General features: G+C 40.8%; 1 protein-coding gene across 1 annotated transcript; it reads left to right on the top strand.

Moving 5' to 3' along the window:
- The first annotated feature begins 122 nt into the window (after positions 1 to 122).
- LOC134196407 (C-Jun-amino-terminal kinase-interacting protein 4-like) lies at positions 123 to 8,511 on the top strand. Its single transcript, XM_062665523.1, has 19 exons — positions 123 to 456; positions 559 to 753; positions 2,508 to 2,628; positions 2,690 to 2,760; positions 3,347 to 3,447; positions 3,670 to 4,325; positions 4,382 to 4,439; positions 4,725 to 4,781; positions 4,835 to 4,909; positions 4,978 to 5,011; positions 5,066 to 5,190; positions 5,247 to 5,315; positions 5,379 to 5,459; positions 5,526 to 5,581; positions 5,636 to 5,832; positions 7,057 to 7,361; positions 7,919 to 7,999; positions 8,056 to 8,123; positions 8,184 to 8,511. The coding sequence occupies exons 1-19, from the start codon at positions 169 to 171 to the stop codon at positions 8,498 to 8,500; spliced, it is 2,955 nt and encodes a 984-aa protein (XP_062521507.1). The 5' UTR covers positions 123 to 168; the 3' UTR covers positions 8,501 to 8,511.
- The last annotated feature ends 10,267 nt before the right edge of the window (positions 8,512 to 18,778 follow it).

Genomic DNA, 18,778 nt, shown 5'->3' with positions numbered 1-18,778 from the left:
TTTTGGTCCAGTATAAATTAATTTTATTTTTATATTTGTCGGGAGTGTGCGCGTGCGCGTGCGGGTGTGCTCCTGTATGTCTACAGCAGTCTGTGTGCGTGCGTGTACACGTGGAAATTTAGTTATGACGTTTGTCTTTGTGTGCGTGCAAGCGTGCGTGCATGATAAATGATATCTTTACACTACTCTAGTGTATCGAAATTCACCGTTCTCGCGACTTGCATTTTCTCCGTTCACTCTCTTCGATCGGTAAAGCGATTACATCACACTCACTGTTTATACGGGTCTTCTACCTATACTCTGCCAACAAAGATGTCCGAGGACAAGCGGAACGGCGTACAAGACGGTCTCTATTCTGCAGGCGAATTCGAAACTCCAGGAGGAGCAGGAAGCGACTTTGTGACGATAAACGAGCGCGTCACGCGGCTAGCAACAGTGTTGCGTCAAAAACTCAAGGTCTAGAGACTGTACTAGGCCGTACACTGTTAGAATCGGTCGAATAAAAGAGATTTGCTGTCCTGTTCGATTTCTATTATTTTTGTGTATTTTTGTATACAGAGTCAGATACAGCAGTATGGTGAGGAGCCGGTGCGTGAGCTGATGCCGTTGTTGGTCGAGGTACTGGACACGCTCAACTCGGCTCTGCAGGACGACCGCGAGCACGTGTTCGAGTTGCAACAGTTGAAAGAGGAGAACGAGCAGTTGTTGAAGCAGTTTCGGACGGAGAAGGAAAAGAAGTCGCAAGCAGAGCAGGTTAGTTGCGGAGTTGGGTGTTGAGATAGGATTTTGAAACCATGGTAGGAGCAAGGGAGCAAGGCAGTTAGTAAAGTAGTGTATTGTGGTAGAATGTTAAAGTCTGTGCAAACAATATCATTGTGGGAAAATTTCCTTGTCGTGAAACTATGTTGATACGCCTATATGGAGAGCACGTCATAAGGTGGGACCAGACTTCTAGAAAGGACATCTGATCAATCCTGCGTAGAGAATCTTTCTTGCAAGTGGGCAGGTGGTCACTCAGTCTCTGTTGTGGTGCTCACAATAAAGAATGCTTGTACAGTCGGTGGTACATACTAGGAGGATCTCTGTTGTCTGAAGGGTTTTTATTACTTATTTCTACAGTTTGTTCTACAATGCTGTTTGAGATTTCATAGTGGTTCTCTACTTGATGACCTTGTCTACATACTTTTCCATTTGGTTATTGATCAGTGGGCGCAGTAGACCCTTGCATATCCAACCCTGTGTATTCGACTGTTTTCACGAAGCGTGTATAACGTCGCAAGCCCGTTTGCACAAGTGCAGTGACAATGTGCAGTGATGGCAAGGAAAGATACGGAGGCTTCTAGGGTTAGTTTGGTGATTGTAGTTTGCTTATTATAGTACACGTATTACGTCTTTGTGCAATCATTTTAGCACTAAAGTATTGTACATGTTTCAGAGTTCAGACCATGTACATACTGGGACTAAAAACTGGACTGGAACTCCGAGTTACAATTGAAATTTTGATGCTTCAGTTATTCGTTCTTTTCATTTATCTGACCCCTACTCCTCTGTGGCTTGCCCAAAGGGGGTCGGATATGTGAGGGTCTACTGTACTTAGCTTTTTAGAGTGTCTGCTCCACAGCAGTGGCGTTGTTGTTATGGGGGCATGGGGAACCTTGGACTTTCCAAAACGTTGGGTTGTGGTGGAATTTTCTAACAGTCCAAGCCCTACTTTGTCATTAATTTGAAATTGATACTATGCGACTTGCATGAGCAGCTGACATGGTGATCGTTGGAATACAGCAGTATATATATGAAAGGCATTATGCAATAGGCAACCAGTCTGAATCACTCTCAGATATAGCTGATTTCTATGTAGTCGGTCTAAATCAATTGAGTTTGATGTCAACTGGTAGTCTGGCTGGTGATGGAACTGTCCATAACATATTGTTGTCTCTGTCTGACTTGCCTTACTTTCCAGCTATGTTTCTCATCTCCTTGTCATTCTTTGTTCGAACAAACTATTTTAGTCAAACATTTATGGTTGAAGTATCAGCTATATCGTTGTGTAAGCGAGTCCTATGGAAGAACAAGAAACCTTACATGCACATACGAAGTAAAGCTGTGCAAATGGCCTAAATTTGTAAGACCACATTTTCAAACTTGTATTTACATATAGAAATCTAGAACTACTTTACCTTTATTATAGGTGGACGTGCATGCAATTATTACTGTATGAGTAGCCTACCAATATGTAACATCACTACATAAAGCACATGCTGTACTCTGATTGATGTCAAAGTATAAGATAATGATAGAGCATTTCAGTTTCTTGCTACAGACATGATAGCTGTTTCAACTTTCTGTTTCTTACGTCATTCTGAGTAGAAATACGTGAGGTAATGATAGATAGCTGGATTTCAAGGACGATAATGGACAAACAGCAGATATTATATTTAGTATGTAATAGCTGGTAGAATGTGTAGCATATGCCAACTATTGTATTAACTAGGATGGTGTCATTCTAGTCATTGATTTGTCTGGAAGATCAACTAGCTCAAGAGCGTAATAAAATGAAAGATGAAATGCAGCAGTTGAAGAACACCACACGACAGTTACAAGCCCAGTTGAAAAATCATCGAGAAAGGGGTTGGCAATTGGTATCAGATCAGCGGTGTTGTTGTTTGCAACTTTGTTCGTATGTTGCTAGCCGAGCGTGTAGAGCAACGGCATGAGCAGCTTCAAGCCGATTACAGTGGACTTCAAGTCAAGCACGGGAATGTAAGTCGAGTGTCCTGGTTGATTGTTGATCTTGTTGTTTGACAATGACTAGAGATGAATGTGATACGTCGTGCTGTTTACTTAAACCTTTGTCAACTAATGTGCATCTACAAACATTTTGCAAAAGCGTACGGGCAAGTGCTATCCCTCTCCCCTTTAGTGTACGCTTTATGCGCTCGTGAAAATGCCGAAAAAATGAACAGTCCTTTAGATGCTTTATGTTTTATATAGCAAATACCATCTAGTATATGTGGTTGTCTGGATTGCGTTAACTCTTTTATTAATTAATGGAAATGTTTGTCAACTGACGACAAGTTTAGCTTGCAAGGTTGAAAAAATTTGAATTAAAATGAATTTATTGCACGACGACATTACCATAGTGACTGTGTACAGTTGCAGATCGACGGATAGACAGACAGATGGAAGGATTGGTAGACAAACAGAAGGATGTTGAAAGACAGTAGTATTGCAGTTGTTGATAATATAAAGACACCACGGGAGAGATTCAGTTTGTGTGACAGATTGTGCTGCGAGTGTATTTGAAATCGTTTTAGCAGTTAAGAGTTTTAATGTGTTTTTTCTCTAGATGATGCAGCAATACATTATGCTGGTGAGACAACCAGCAAAAGGGATGCGCAGTCGATACATACGAGGTGTATCAGAAGGGATGGCCATTACACGTTCACTGTGAGAAACGTAACCAAAATGTCATACTGAATTGCAGACAAGTGCATGCACTACCATTGTAGTTGTGTCTCTTTGATTTATTAAATTGTGTGAGATTATCATGGCATGCTGCTGTAGTCAAGTCATTGGTGTAGCCGCTATTGTAGGATTCCTTGTAATTATACTTGCACCATCTGACTTCGTTTGTGATTCTGTATTTATTTTATATGAAATTTGTGGCAGGAATATGTCGCTCGATGTTGGTCCAATGACGGAATTAGTTCAACATGGTAGTCCGACTGCTCAGGTTTTGAGTAGTAGCCCTAAGGCTGGTTATTCACCCATTAGTGGAAACAGTCCTAGAGGTGGTTTGCGATCACCCAGGAACAAAAAGAATTTTCAGAGAGAGATGTTGGAAGAGTCGAGTAATGTGACTAAAGTGGATGCAAGACGTTATTCAGACTATACTGTCTATGAATCAACTCAAATGGAAGTTACTTTTAACTCAAATCTGTTAGAAGTTGATCGTGGTCTTGCATTGGAGAGTGAATCTCGAGGTGCACCAGTTGGATCTTCAGATACACTCAGTGCTGTGGGTGGTAGACCTGATAGTATGAGGCCATTGGGAGCTGAGGTATTAGCCGAGTCTGCGGACGAATTGGCTGATGGTCAAACTGCATCTATCATGACTGGTGACGTTGAACAGACAGATATGGAAATGTCTTTGAAATCAGTAGATTTCTCTGATGTGGATAAGAGAGATGAAGAACTGTTTGCTCACGATAAAGAGTGTGAGGTTAGTGCATCTGGTGAATACGGTTTAATGAACGAGGAATGTTTGTATAATGAAATCGGACACGAGTCAGTGGCAGAAATGGATGAATCAGCTGAAATTACAAGTGAGCGATGTGCAGTTGGGTTTAATCATAATCTTCTGATAGGGGCTTTTTGGCAGAGGTGAACTTGGAGATTCAGGAACTTGTAGACGAAAACAAACGACTACAAGAAAACAGGTAAATAATTTTGCTTAAAGTATTAATTGCATTCTAACTGTAGTTTAGTTAATATCAATGTGATAATATTTGGGAAGTGGGAATACGTATTTCTCGCAACAGAGATTGTACACCTTTAGCTATGTGATTGTGTCAAGTAGTGTATCATGTGTTGGTTTCATGATATTGAATGTTGCTACTTTTACCATTGGTAACACCACATTGACTTGGCAGTTTGGTTCCTGCAATACTGTGGTTGTATCTACAACACTTGGTCTTTTCTAATTTGAAATTTCTGTCTTTTAGAAATCAAATTTCAAAGGAACACGACAAATTGGCCACCAAAATTGGTGTGTTAGTAAGGTAGCATTTTTTTGATTTACTATTGGCTTTGAAATTAGCTGATCTTGTAATAGTGAAAAGGACGGTCTGGTTGAAGACCTCGGAACTGCTCAGTCGGAAAACAGCTCATTACAAGATGAAATCAAAAAGTGTGCAGGCATAATTAATTATAGGTTTGCTCACAAGGCTAGAATCGTTGTCTGTTTGTTGTCTATAGACTGAAACAATTGCTCGAGGCTGAGAAGCAGAAGGTGGGTATTGTCAACTATATTGCTAGAATAGTAGACAATATTGCTTTGTTTCAGTCTGCAAGCATTGAAGCAGTGAATCCTGATGACCAGAAGAGGTATACTCGACTGGAAATGGCAAAGATCCTTGAGCAGCGCGATTTTTACAAAGAGAAGTTTTTGGAAATGCAAGAAGATATGAGGTGCATATACTTATCTTCGGTCATAGACACTGTTGGGTGATTTCATCATTGTGTAGGCTTAACGAAGAGACGCCTCTTGTTGCAGCGAGAGGGAAGACTGAACAACGTTCTCCACTGTTTCGATTGTGCGTGCTCTTTCAGTTATTTAGTATATTGTATTGATACTAGTGTATTGTTCACTGTTTTAGCTTTCAAGGTCTCTTTCGAAAGCCAAGGCTTGATAATGTTCAGACAGATTACGGCTCGTCAGATGCTATTGATCCAGAGTTGTAAGTTATTGAGATGCTCATTGTAAGCTTTAAGACATGCCTCTGATGGTTGATGTTTGCATGAAGGTATGCTCAGATTAGAGGTTCGAGTGACAAGGGAAACACCATATTGTTTGATTCTGGTAACGTGTTTGTCTCCTATTTTGGCCTCGTCTTATTTCTTGATTGCATTGTAGAAGAAAGCAGGATTCATGCATACGGTTGGTCACTTCCGAATGCAGAATTGAGGAAGTCTGTTGTTGGAATGTCACTCTCAGTCGAAGTTTCTGGTCGTCGATTGCCACTACCAGTTCATCCCGTTGAGACATTCTCTCAACCCATTCCTGTTCCGATTACAGCGGGACCTTTGATGCAGCAAGACAAGAATATGAAGGTATGATGTGCTCTCATGATAAGCAGGAAGATGTCACATAGACCATAAGTTGGATCTATGATGAAATATGTAAGTGTACAGTACAACCCCGATTATCTGGACATTTTAATAATCCGGACAAATTTATTTCTGCCTGAAAAGCATGTGTGTTTCATGTGTTTCCTGCACGACATCGTTTCAACATGGAAACGTGTGAACCTGCTCCAAATTGGAACCACAGACGGCGTTTTTCCAAGTACATGTACAAACATGTTTGGTCGTCACTGACATAATATTGCTGTATATTAATTAATTAAATATTTGTTCATTATGTACTTGACTGTCAATGTATGACTGAGCCTCAAGGAAAGTCACCACACCATTATTTCATTTATCCGGACTTTAGATTATTTGGACAATTTGGCTTCTGCCGAAAACGTCTGGATAATGGGGTTGTACTACATGTATATACAATATTGACTAACAAATTAGCATGTCAATAATGCATGAAAACATGCAGCAATCTCAGAGCATGTTCATACCTGACCTAATCATGATTAGTTCTGCGTTAGTGGCGTTAATGGTTTTACGTGACTTTGGCACACAAGGTAGTATACAAGAAGAGCATGCTGCCGATGTTTCTGATGTACTGTTGTTTATGTTTGGACGCTGCTGCAAACGCAGCAACAATGCGGTGATGTATACAGAAGCGCAAATGTGTATTACGTGTTTCTAACAACTTCCTGTCATTCCCAAAAGAGCTCTCAAAGAAAGGAACAAAGTGTCTCCTTCTTCAAAACATAAAGCACTGGATTTATCAAGACATTTTGTGTGGATTCTTGCCAGATATGACGGATGAAACCATGGAGGCTAATTACACTCATGTGCCCATGTGACTTATTACTCTTACTTAGCAGTGTGAACGCATTTGCACTAATGTTGGCCATCATTGTTAGCCTAATTATAGTAGTCCAGATATCGGTGTGAACACGCTTTCGAATAATAGAATGCTCAATCAAATAACTGTTAAACAACTGCATAACTCATGTCCTTACAGTGCAATTGAATGCTCTACACGAATTGGATAATTGGGCGTGAAATACTATAGATAGTTTGAATCATCCACTGCGATCATTTGGTGATTGCAACGTCTGCATGGTTAATTAACAAGATATGGAAGTGATGATTACAAGGCATTTATTTTGTATCTAACTAATAATGGTGTAACATGTATATTGATGTCAGGTTACATGTGCTGTTGCTCTCAATTCGGTGGAGTGGTGCTGTCCGTCAGTTGAAAAAGTCATTGTTCCCGGCTTGGACGCTCACATCTGGTTGTGTGCTGCACCCGACGATGCCCTAAAGAGCAACAACGTTGAGCAAGAATTGGCTAGAGTTTATGTCTTGGATGCAAACAAGCCGACAGACATAGTCGAGTCGTTTGGCGTCGAAAGAGAGATCCTATGTGCAGTGTCGGTGCCAGCGTTTAAAGATCAACTCTCTCAGAATGCCGAACTAGGTCCAACAGTGTGGCTCGGAGCGGTTGACGGGTGAATAATACTTTCCGATTTTATGTATTAGAATATTGTAGACCGGGAATTTTGGTGACAATAATATTTGGCAAATGGTTTGAAATGCTTTTATATTGTGGCAAATATTAAGTTTGGCGATATGCAAGTGCCGTCAAAATATGTCACCAGATGTACACAATGTTTTCCTTTCTTTCGCAGTGTAGGTATTGCGCATACATTGAAACGGATGCAGCCTATTGAAGCGGGAGTCCATGGAAATTGTACCAATGAGGTCTCCATATGTCACAGTAAATACGATGACCACGAATACAGTTTTGGACTTCATAGCGTTATTCTGTAAGAGAGAGACTGGCAGTGGCCACAATTGATACATTGTGGTTTTGATGCTTTAATTTATGACAAATTTTTGTGACATATTTGTGACACTAGGTATGCACATACGCAATGAGACGTTCAACAAATATTGACAATTTTTAATTTTGGTGATTCATCAATCACCAAATCGAAAATCAAAACCGTCTTCGAAATTAGCCGGTCTACTTTATATTGTATTACTGACTGTGTTGTTATATTAGGCTGTATATACATTCATCGGTCGACAACAGAGGACAGAGCATTCGTGCAATGAATGTGTCTGCAACTATACTGCACTTGCTGTGAGGACATGCTCTTGGTTGTTGTTTGACTAGAATTCCACCTTTTTCTTTAACAGGTACAATCAGGGTAACGTTATTGCCGGACGCAATAATGGCTCTGTGACGATGTTTGCAAGACGACCCGGTGTGTGCTGCACGATGAACTGAATGATATTTTTTGTGTGTGAATTGTGATGGCGTGTAGATGGATTCTGGGACTGGGATAATTATCAGAATCTTGAGTTAGCAGAGAGGAGGGACGTACCCGTTGGTGCATTGTCGATTGTTCGTAACACAGTGTGGGCTGCACTGGATCGCAAAGTGTATGTGTTGGACGTCAAGAACTTCAAAGTCATAGTATGTTTCATTGCTGTTTTGTTTATTGTTGTCATGCAAATGGGTTTTTTCTTAGTTTTAGTATCTAGATCCATCTGTTTGGCCATTGATCTGTTTGTCTGTCTGTCTGTCTGTCTGTCTGTCTGTCTGTCTGTCAATCACATACATTTGAACTTTTATCTATGATACATTTTGCAATGCAGGGATGTACTGTCCAACTACTAGTAGTGTTCATCAACTAAACTAAAATTGAAACTCGTGTAAAACAAAATGAGTGCTACAGTGTACAAGCAAAGCCTTCAGTACCAGCTAGTGGCTGAAGTACTGGGTGGCAAAGAGGTCACATCTGTTGTCTTCAGACAGCGAAGATAGCTTTTTAGAGATGACTATAACATTACACTTCTGGAGCTGAATAGAAAAGCGTTTGGACCAGAAATTGATAAACTCCGCAGCGTTCAGTCGTCCCTCTTTGTCCGATGACTTCTTTGATAATTTGCACAGGAGTTTCCACCGATCGATCCCCCAAGCTCCAAAATGCTCCGTTACCAGTGGGGTTGCAATGGCAATTATGCCACCTGGTAATTGCTGTTTGCTGTATTTCTCTTTCTGTCTGCTCTCCTCTCTGCAGTGGCACCACTAACACCAGCAGATGATGGAAAGATGTCACTACTCCATGGGTGGGCGAGGGAGATATCAAGGTCAACGTTGTTTCCAATGTCCAAGTCAAAAAATACGATGTCTGTTCTGTTGTCTGTAGTTGTATAACGACTCCTTGGCTCCCTGCGGTGGTGGATATGCAACTCACGGAAACAATCAGACCAGACAGATGAAATCGATTTGTGAGATTATACCAGCCTGCCACCAGTCTTACAGGTCAGCAAATGGTATCTACAGTCATCTATAAGAGCTCCACAATTACATGTCGTAGTCCAGCTGGAGAAGGCTATGGGCAAACCCAAACGAAGGAAGGATGCCAAGTGAAATTTGCAAGAATTGAGTGCAAACACTTCCGATGTAGGGATAGCGTTAAGCCAAGCCCCAGCACCCTTACTTGTTGTTGAGCGTAGGCAGGCTGCATCTCTGTCTCTCTGTCTGTCTGTCTATCTGTCTGTCTGCCTAAAATCATTTATTTCGTACATCAAGTTTACTATGATACAATTCTCCAGAGAACTACAGTAATACAGCTAGACTAATGTTCATTGAAAAGATGAGGAAAACAGTGGGTGCTGAGAGAGTTGGGCCTCTCGGACCCACCACTCAACATGCTAAATTTCTTTGATATAACTTGAACATGACACTTTTGAATTGTACAGAAATCCTTTCCTCCAAAGTCTAAAATTGTGGAGCATTAGGTCTTCCTGTTTCATCTGATGAAAATGCTGCCAGTTTCTGCAAAACTTTAAAATGTTCCATTACCAGTGGGACGACGATGACTACTGAGCCTCTAGGCAGCTTGTGTTGTTCACACTTGGACATATTTCTGGTTTCTCATCGGTTTACTGCAACCCTGTTGCCTCATCAGAGCTTGGGAAAACATCTGAGCTCCAAGGGTGTGGCAACAAGATTTCTGTTTGTCTTTCTGTCTGTTTGTCTGTCTGTCTGTCCCAATCGCACAAAATCTCTACCAAACTAAAACTCTACAGAAACCAGCCCTATATAGGGCTGTACAGTAAAGCACATTAATAATCGTGTATACTGTTCATTCTCTTGACTTTCTTTGTATGTTCCAGTAAGCGGGATGTCTTCCTGGAAATCACTCTAGTGTTACATTGTTGTAACTGAACTGATAAACGTTGTCTCCATTATGTTGTAAAATTGGATGCATTCTGACAACTGTCCTCATCATAAGACATGAGAGAAAGAGTCTTTAAAACTGTTGAGTCTCATCACCCCATCTGACATAATGTTCAAATACCAAAGGGATTGCTGTTGGTGCATACCCTCCTGGTAGCAGTTGGGAGTCATGATTTGTATGTTTAATCTTTTCTCTTCTGGATGCCGCAGCCCCATCAATATGAGCTGCTCTAGATAGGATGTTTTTGCTGAATGGATGTGATAGAGCAATGTCTAATTCTGCTGCTGGCATGCAGAATGATTCCACAAGTCTGGCCTTCCACTGGAAGTGGTGTAGTGATCTTTAGGCTCAATGTAGTACGGTACAAATAGCTGGCTGAGACAATCTGCCCACACAGAAACCATACAGTTGTGAGACCACACTGTTCCACCTCCAACTTTACAAGTCAACAGATGATACCCTTCTTTATTGATCGTTTGTCTACATTCATATTTGTACTCATCTGCCAACAAAAGCAAGGGCATTGCCATCCCCAACCTCATGAATGCCGCCAAGCGGAAATTTCCAGGTAAGATTGCGAGATTCTGGGTTGATGGAATGGCATTTAGCCAAGAGCCTGCACTTTTTCCTTGCAAGGAACGTAATCGTGCTGAATCCTTTCCAGATTCTTTATCCAATAAAATATTGACTTGAGCTTTCGTGACCTTATCTATCAGATAATTCTGCAGACACTTAGTATTAGACAATAGATTGTTCATTAATTGATCAGGATCTAAACATTCATGAAGAATGTGGCCTACAGAATTTCAGGACTCTTCAAGGATAACAAAACATCAATCTGAGGTTCTAAAGCTGCGAAACATTTTGGCAGCTCATGCACAGAATGAGCTCATGAGGACACAAAAATCAAGTTTGATATTTCTTGTAATGATGTCAAACCAAAACCACCATATCTGATAGGCAAGGTTGCTTGCTTCCACTTTTCATCAGTAAGGGCAGAAATTTGTAACAAATTTGAAAACGTAAAGCGAGTTAGATAATCATGAAGAACTGCAGCAGCTTGCATGCTTTTGGGTTTAACACTTTGAGACAAGTAAAACATTCTTGGTAAGTGACAGAATCTTAGCAATAACATAACTTCCTGAGTTCGTAAAGTAAGTAGTTGATGGCATAAATTTTCTCCATGTTTTGCAATAGTAACACATGCCTGTGACATGAAATCTTCCTTTCCAACAGGAATTCCCAGAATAGGTATTCCTTTTTTGTGATAGGAATAGATGTAAGTGACTTGATCTCCACAGATGAAGGGCTGTAAATTTCACACTTGGTGTCCTGAATGTCCAAACCAGTATCATGGAACATAGGCTTCAGGTCTTCAAAGACTGCCAAGACATTATCAGAAGCGCCTACCAGAAACACATCATCTAGATATGCCAAGACCACTACACAAGGATGATCATTCTGCAATTTGGTCAACAATTCCTGAATTGGAGTAGCAAACAAAACTGGACCCAAAGGATCCCCTTAATGTATGCCTTCTTCGGAAGACAGTATGACAAGGCTGTCTCCTTGCAAGTAGATAAGGGGACCAAAGCCTGCGTACATTTGGTTGACATGGGGAAACATCTCAGGAAAGTGTTTTGAGACCTGAGTAAGTAGATGAGACCTTTTAACAGAATCAAAGGCATTCTTGGCATCAGTCTTCATGACCACCCCACCTTTATGAGAATCTAGCAACAACTGAACATGATCTAACAAAAGATCGGCTCCACCATCTGTGGCAATGCCATGCTGTAAAGGAGCAAAGAATTTACTAAAGGAGTCCTTGTATTGAGAACAGATAGTCTTTGCAGTTATTCATTGAAAAACTTCACCTATTGCGATGGGCCTCACATCTTCTGAAGACTTAGGCAAAGCATATTATAAGGCGAGCTGCACACAATAGTTTTGTTATTGGTTCAGGAACTAAGCCAGCTGTAATAATAGAGCAAACTCTGAAAAGGTTCTCAGCTGTAAATGAGTCAGATATCAAAACTCCAAGATGTTCATACCTCCAGCCACTGGGTCCACATCTTGATCCTTTAGGAGCTTTCTTTATGTTGGTAATAAATTGATGTGATGACAACTCTACAGGAGACTCAATAAAAGGATCTGCTAATTGCTCTTCAATTACTGAGGACCTCCTAGGGTGTTTTGCTGCAAGTTTTTGAGCAGTCTCCTTTGGTGCTGGTGCCAAGCCAGAACTTGAGAACTCGTGCTGCTTTGGATAGTTTACCACATCTGATCAAACGGATTGCTGATTTCCTGATTAGATCTTTAGATCCTTTTCTACCTTCTGATGGCATCATCTGGCTGGTCTTGAGGTCAATCAACTGATCCCACCTGAAGTTCTTGAAATCATCATATGCTCCAATAATACACTTATTCTTCGTTTTCCCACCTCTTGCGGGAGGAGACAACAGCATCCTAGGAAGCAGAAAAGCAATTTCCACGCATCTTCATCAACAGGGTATTCACTAATCCTAGCTAGGACTGGTCCACAACAATCTAGAAAATGAGATTTCATCTTCAGCCTGATGACTTGGACAGGTCTAGGTGTCGTTGCATGTAGAATGTGGTCTACGATATTCCTCGAACATACTGCCATGCCGCAGATTCCAACAATGTACACGTCGATGAGATAAGACCCGGCTTGATGTGATTTGCAACCGTTGCCACAGCAACATCAACATTTGGTGTAGGTGATGAAACCGAAACAGATTGAGAAACGACAGCAGGCTTTTCCTTACTAGATTTCGAACAAAGTTTGCATTGCACCAGATGTTGAGTTAACTTAGCTAACCATTTTTGGCAGAATTGACAGCGCTGAAGGCCCAAACATGTGACGAAGCAATGCGGTAGGTAGGTCATCAGAGTTGTGGCTTTGGCAAATGTGATTCAAAACTTGCTGTAAAAATTCTTCAAACAAACACGAACGGACAGGGCAATTCTCCCGTTCCAAGAAAGTCTCAGAAGTGGGCAAAACAAAGTAAAATCAGATCTTTCCTTTTCTTGCTTCCAACCGTCCAACATCTGGGATCTGTCTGTCTGTCTTATTTCACTATTGAACACGAAAAGCAAAATTTTACAAGAACACTATAGGTAAAGACTGCTAAGCTAAATGTCCATCTACTGAGACATACTGTCTGTTTGTCTGTCTGTCTGTCTGTCTGTCAATACAGATATTTTCCATTTAAATCAAATGTTTACATCATGAGCAACCTAACATTAACACAACAAGACCATTGATCTGTCTGTCTGTCTGTCCTGGATGTGGTGGTGTCGGTTTGAATTTTTCGTCGTCTCTTCTATGTCTTCATTTTTTGAGACGTTTAGTTGTTATGACTACTGTGAGTTGTCGTGCTCCGAAATTTTTTTGGAGAGTTTTGGCTCATTTCCGTTCATTCCACGACCTGAGCGAATGTTCCACTCATTTTGTGAGAGAAAATCTAGTTCAGTGCCCTACATGTCATCAATGGTTCACTCGTCTTAATCAACATGTATCTATATGTATCTAAATGCAACATGTCTCTCATTTCGTTGTCATCATCTTCAACGGTGAAAAGAGCCACTCTCACGCAAAAAGATAGCGATGTCGATGTAGACGGTCGTTTTCTGGCTTCTCAGTCTTCTGTTTGTTCTGCCCAAACTCCTGAGATCAATGAGAAAGAGTCAAATGCTCAGCAGGAAGCCTGAAGGTGGCTAGATTCAATCTCTATTGATACCATTTTACAATCCATAGTGGTGTGTTTCGTCCAGTATGTACCTCCTGCTCTCCGATCAACTTTCTATGATTGTTGTCTAATTCCTTTACGTAAAATCGAGGAAGAACCAGAATACGAAGGTGGTTGGAAACTTCATTTGTTGCTTCTTTGTATAATTCTGAAACCACACCCAAAATGGAAATCTGGTTTACGTGACGTGAAAGCTATTCATCAACATTTCCTACATTTTCACTGGAAAGAATTGGTGAATTTGCAGTCATCAAACAAAGAATCTCGGAAAGTCAATGCATTGTCCAAGCAAAATCAGGAGGAATGGTATAGAGCTGCACTGAAATCTGTCAAGTGTGTGAATTGTCTCTTGCTACAAGAATCCTTACAAGTGATGATTTGATACCACCATCACTAGAAACTGAGGAAAAATTAAAAGCCAAACATCCTAGTCAATCAGAAGAATTACGTTTTTCTACTGTGAACACCCCTCAGACAGACTTGAAAAGGTCTGTTTTCTTGGAGGCATTGAGGAGAGCACCAAGGGGGTCGGGTGCTGGTTCTTTGGACTGGAGGTATGAGCATCTATGTCTACTACTGGAAAACATTCTCACCTGTGATCTCCTGTTTGGAGCTTGTTGCCACATTGTGAAAGGTCTGCCAACATGGCTCGTTTATATACAGTATCAAGATTGATTGCTCTTCCTAAGGGAAATGGAGATGTTAGACCCATCACAATAGGTGAGACACTAAGGCGATTAACTGCAAAGATTATTTGCCTTCAGTTGAAGTCAGATCTTGCAACTTACTTCGCTTCCCTTCAACATGGGGTAACTACGCCAGGAGGATCAGAAATGTCAGTCCACCACATCTGAATGCTGCTAGAGTCGGATTCAGAATTGGGAATTCTTAAAACAGATATATTGAATGCCTTCAATAGTGTCTCAAGAAAACAATTTTTGGATGAGGTGATAATTCACTTTCCCAAATTCATGCTCATGTCCACAAATGTATGCAATCACAAGTCCATTGCTGTACTTCAATGGTAAATCTGTGTCAGTTATTCCAGAAGAAGAAGGGGTTCACCAAGGTGACCCCTTAGGTCCATTCCTATTCGCTTTGCCTGTACACCCAGTTATCAATAGGCTTCAAAAGAAGCACAGCAATGTAACTATTTTGGCTTACGTGGATGCCATCTTTGTGGTTGACTATAGTCAACAGTATGAGTCAGTGCTAACTGATCTACGGAAAGAGTTTCAAACAATCAACCTCAAGATTTGTGATAGAAAGTGTGAAATATAGTTGCCATCAGCCAAAGAGAATAATGTAAACAGATTCTCAGTTCCCATAGTATCGTCTGGTGTTGATATTCTTGAGGTGTCTATTGGCAATGATTCTTATGTCCAGTCTAGATGTAGCAAATCAGCGGCTGCAGGTGAAGGTCTTTGTTCTCAACTGCTCAACTTGAATGATCCTCAAAGTGCACTTCTCTTACTGCGGTACTGTCATGTGCATACACTGAATCATTTAGCAAGGTGTCTGTCTCCTCCAGTTTTACACCAAGCTTCTCACATTCATGATCAGCTATCAAGAGATCCTTTTGCAGCAATATTGGGGTTGAGTGCACTTGACGAGCTGACATGGAGGCAAGCATCTCTTAAGATCAAGTTGGGAGGTTTTGGCATTACAAACTTGACAGAAATCTCTGCTGCTGCTTTTGTGGGTTCATGGTGCTATTCAATGAGCACGATTCCTCAAAGATTTCCATCTAGAATAGATCTATGTGACAGCCTCAACTGTGCGAGTCCACCTCCTTTCTATCAGCATCTTTGCAAGGCAATAGCAAGCCTTCCTTCCACCTTAGGATCAGCTGGAGAGACACTCATACCTCAGTCTCTGTCTGGGCTTATGGCAAATCCAGTAAAACTCAAAAATCGACTGAGCTCGGATATATTGCTGAAGGGAATGCAGCAACATGTGTTATGCAAGCATTCTCTGTCAAACATGCTGCAAGAATAAGGTCATGTCAGGGATGTGGAGCAAGATCATGGCTTCAAGCTATTCCTTCAGCACCAAAATGTGTTCTAAAGTCCTCAGAATTTTGTGTGGCAGCATTTTTGAGACTTGGTATTCCTTTGCCATATTCCCAGATTGTTACCAAGTGTGATTGTGGTGCAAGCCTTGATGAACATGGTTATCATCTATTGACCTGCAAGTTTGGCAGTGGCCCAGTATGGCAACACAGTACAATTGTGTCAACTTGGGCTAAATGTTTAGACGAGTTAAATATTCCTCATCTAGTTGAGCCAAGAAATAGGTATACAGACCGTCGCAAAAGTATAAAGCCACTTCCTGCACGTGACTATACCTGAAGTTTGAATGACCACAAAATTATTTTAACAGCTTTTGGTAAAATCATTTAGACTAATTTAGTGCAAATTTTCTATTCTAAACTACAGAGAAGGATTCTCCCTATTGGGTTTGTTTCTTTTGACAGAATTTTGAATTTTGAAGTGCGTGCTACTTTCACCACAAAACAAACACGTGATGAATAGCTCAACAAAACACTTTTGTTATTCAATTTTTCCATTTGCTGAAAGAAACCTACACATGCTTTATCCATAATCTACTTGGAATACAAACTTCTTTCAGCTTTTCTTCAGAAAACGAAAACCACTATGATGTCATGGACAGGACTATGTCATTTTTGTCAATAAGAAAACCCACAATACCACAATAACTTGAAACATCAACTGAATAATGTCTAGAAAACTAAATATTGTAAAATATCTACTTAATTCTTTAGATTGTACACAAAATTTCTAAAAGTGTCACTTCCGGTTTGAAATGGTTGTGGTCAAAATGTTGCAAAATGATGTTGATGGCACGAAATCTTTGATTGTCTAGTCGTTGTTTGAGCTCACAGAGCTGCCAAATTGAGGAAAAGTCGGACAGCTGGTGTGAGTTTGGGGATGCCCCGAGATCGGCCGCTTAGTCCATGACATTGCTGTAAAATCGAAGCCTTGAAAGAGTGTGGTCTGGGTGAGCGTAACATCGCCAAAACCATCGGTGTTTCATGTGGTTCGGTGAAAAACTGTCTAAAAACACTAGAGGCCAGAGTAATAAGCTGTAAGGAAGATCTTGTTCGCTGAGAAAAACATGTGACAGAGATGACCGCTTGCTGGAGGTGACAGCAAAGAGAAATCGCCGTTTGACATGGTGCCAGCGAAACGAGAGTTTGAGGAGAGCACGGGACAAGCTGTTTCCAGATCTTTAGTTTGTCGTTGACTTGTGGAGAGAGAAATGCACACTCGTCGCCCTCGCAAGAAGCCGGTAGACGACCAAACATCGTCGCCTCCGGCCAATGGTTTCGCGACAATGACGTCACTGTTTTGGATTGTCCTTTGTGTTTGCCTGACGCCAACTCAATTGAGAACCTTTGGCGAATCTTTAAGGTAGCAGCAACCGCTGGTCACTTTCGCGAAGAGTAGGCAGCAGTGCAGGCGACATTGCGTGATTTCTCTAGAGGGAGTGCGTGCGTTAGTAAGTAGAGTGTTCCAAGACGAGTTGAATCAATCCGGAAAGCAAGGAAACACGAAGTATTAAAGCAAAGAGTCTACATCAAAGAAACGTTTCATAAATAACTGGCTTTTTAAAAGCCAAAAACAGTCTAAAAAGGTCATTCTGCTAGACTGGGCAGACGCCCACGCAGACGCCGTTTGCATTTTGCTTCGTAATGCAATGCAATGACTTTTGAAGTTTTCCCAAATAGAATTTGTCAAGGTCTTGTTCTGTTCTTACTTTATCACATGGCTGTTTGTTAAACGCTGTTTATAAGTTCTAATCGGGAAATCAGCCTGGAAAACTTCCGGTATAGTCATGTGCAGGGAGTGGCTTTATAATTTTACGATGGTCTGTACTGACTCTGAGAACAGTCCGGATATAACAACATATGATCCCACTGGACACTTGACAAAAGACCTGGACATTTCACTTGCTCATCCACTTTCTTGCGACACCTTACAATCAGCTAACAAAATATCATGTTATGCAGCTGAGTTGAGAGAAAAACGGAAAATGACAAAATATGGTCAACATCAGTCTATAGCAGGATTTGATACAACATGTATTCCGCTGGTTTTTGAACACTTTGGATTTTGGGGCTCTAGGGCTGAAGACTATTTAATAAGATCTCCAAACTTTCAAAGATGCAAATGGAAAAAGCAGCGAAACAGACTTTAGATATTGATGGAGAAAGCAACTGTCTGTAGTTGTACAGTCTTGCAACTCTTGTGTGATTTTTAGAAAGTTGTCGAAGTTGTCTAAGTGATTTTCTGTATGAGAAAGACATTCAACATTTTGTTCATTGACTGTTATTGTTATGCATACGTAAAGTTAGCGATTGTTATTGGTAGAGTAAGAGTTCAAATATAACAATCTGTCTGTCTGTCTGTCTGTCTGTCTGTCTGTCTGTCTGTCTGTCTGTCTGTCTGTCTGTCTGTCTGTCTGTCCGTCTGTCTGTCAAAGTCAAGTCCATTAGTTAATGACTTTGTTGTTTGCAAGGACTGATTTGTATTTAAAAAATCATAGCGTATGTGCAAGTAGAATCTGTATGAGAAAAAATTATCTGTCTGTCTGTCTGTCATTTATTTCTTACATCAAACTATGATACAATTGTGCAAAGAACTACAGTAATACAACTAGACTAATGTTCATTGAAGCTAACATTACAGCAAAGTAAACACTTATATATAACTAAGACTAATGAGGAAACAATTGGGTGCTGAGAGAGTCAGGCCTCTCAGACCCACCGCACAACATGCTAAGTTTCTTAGATATGACTTGAACATTACACTTCTGTAATTGTACAGACAATCTTTTTCTCCCAAAGTCTAAAAATTCCGCAGCATTAGGTCT

Source organism: Corticium candelabrum, chromosome 21, assembly GCF_963422355.1.
Source record: "Corticium candelabrum chromosome 21, ooCorCand1.1, whole genome shotgun sequence".
NCBI lineage: Eukaryota > Metazoa > Porifera > Homoscleromorpha > Homosclerophorida > Plakinidae > Corticium > Corticium candelabrum.
The sequence above is the reverse complement of the archived record's forward strand: the minus strand, read 5'-3'. Positions and strand labels throughout refer to the sequence as shown.

Bases quoted from the DNA above. Each gene is read 5' to 3' on its own strand.
- LOC134196407 (XM_062665523.1), top strand. From the start codon at position 169: ATGATATCTTTACACTACTCTAGTGTATCGAAATTCACCGTTCTCGCG. The intron at 3,448-3,669 runs GTGAGAAACGTA...AATTTGTGGCAG, and splicing joins ATGGCCATTACACGTTCACT to GAATATGTCGCTCGATGTTG. The intron at 5,191-5,246 runs GTGCATATACTT...ATCATTGTGTAG, and splicing joins GAAATGCAAGAAGATATGAG to GCTTAACGAAGAGACGCCTC.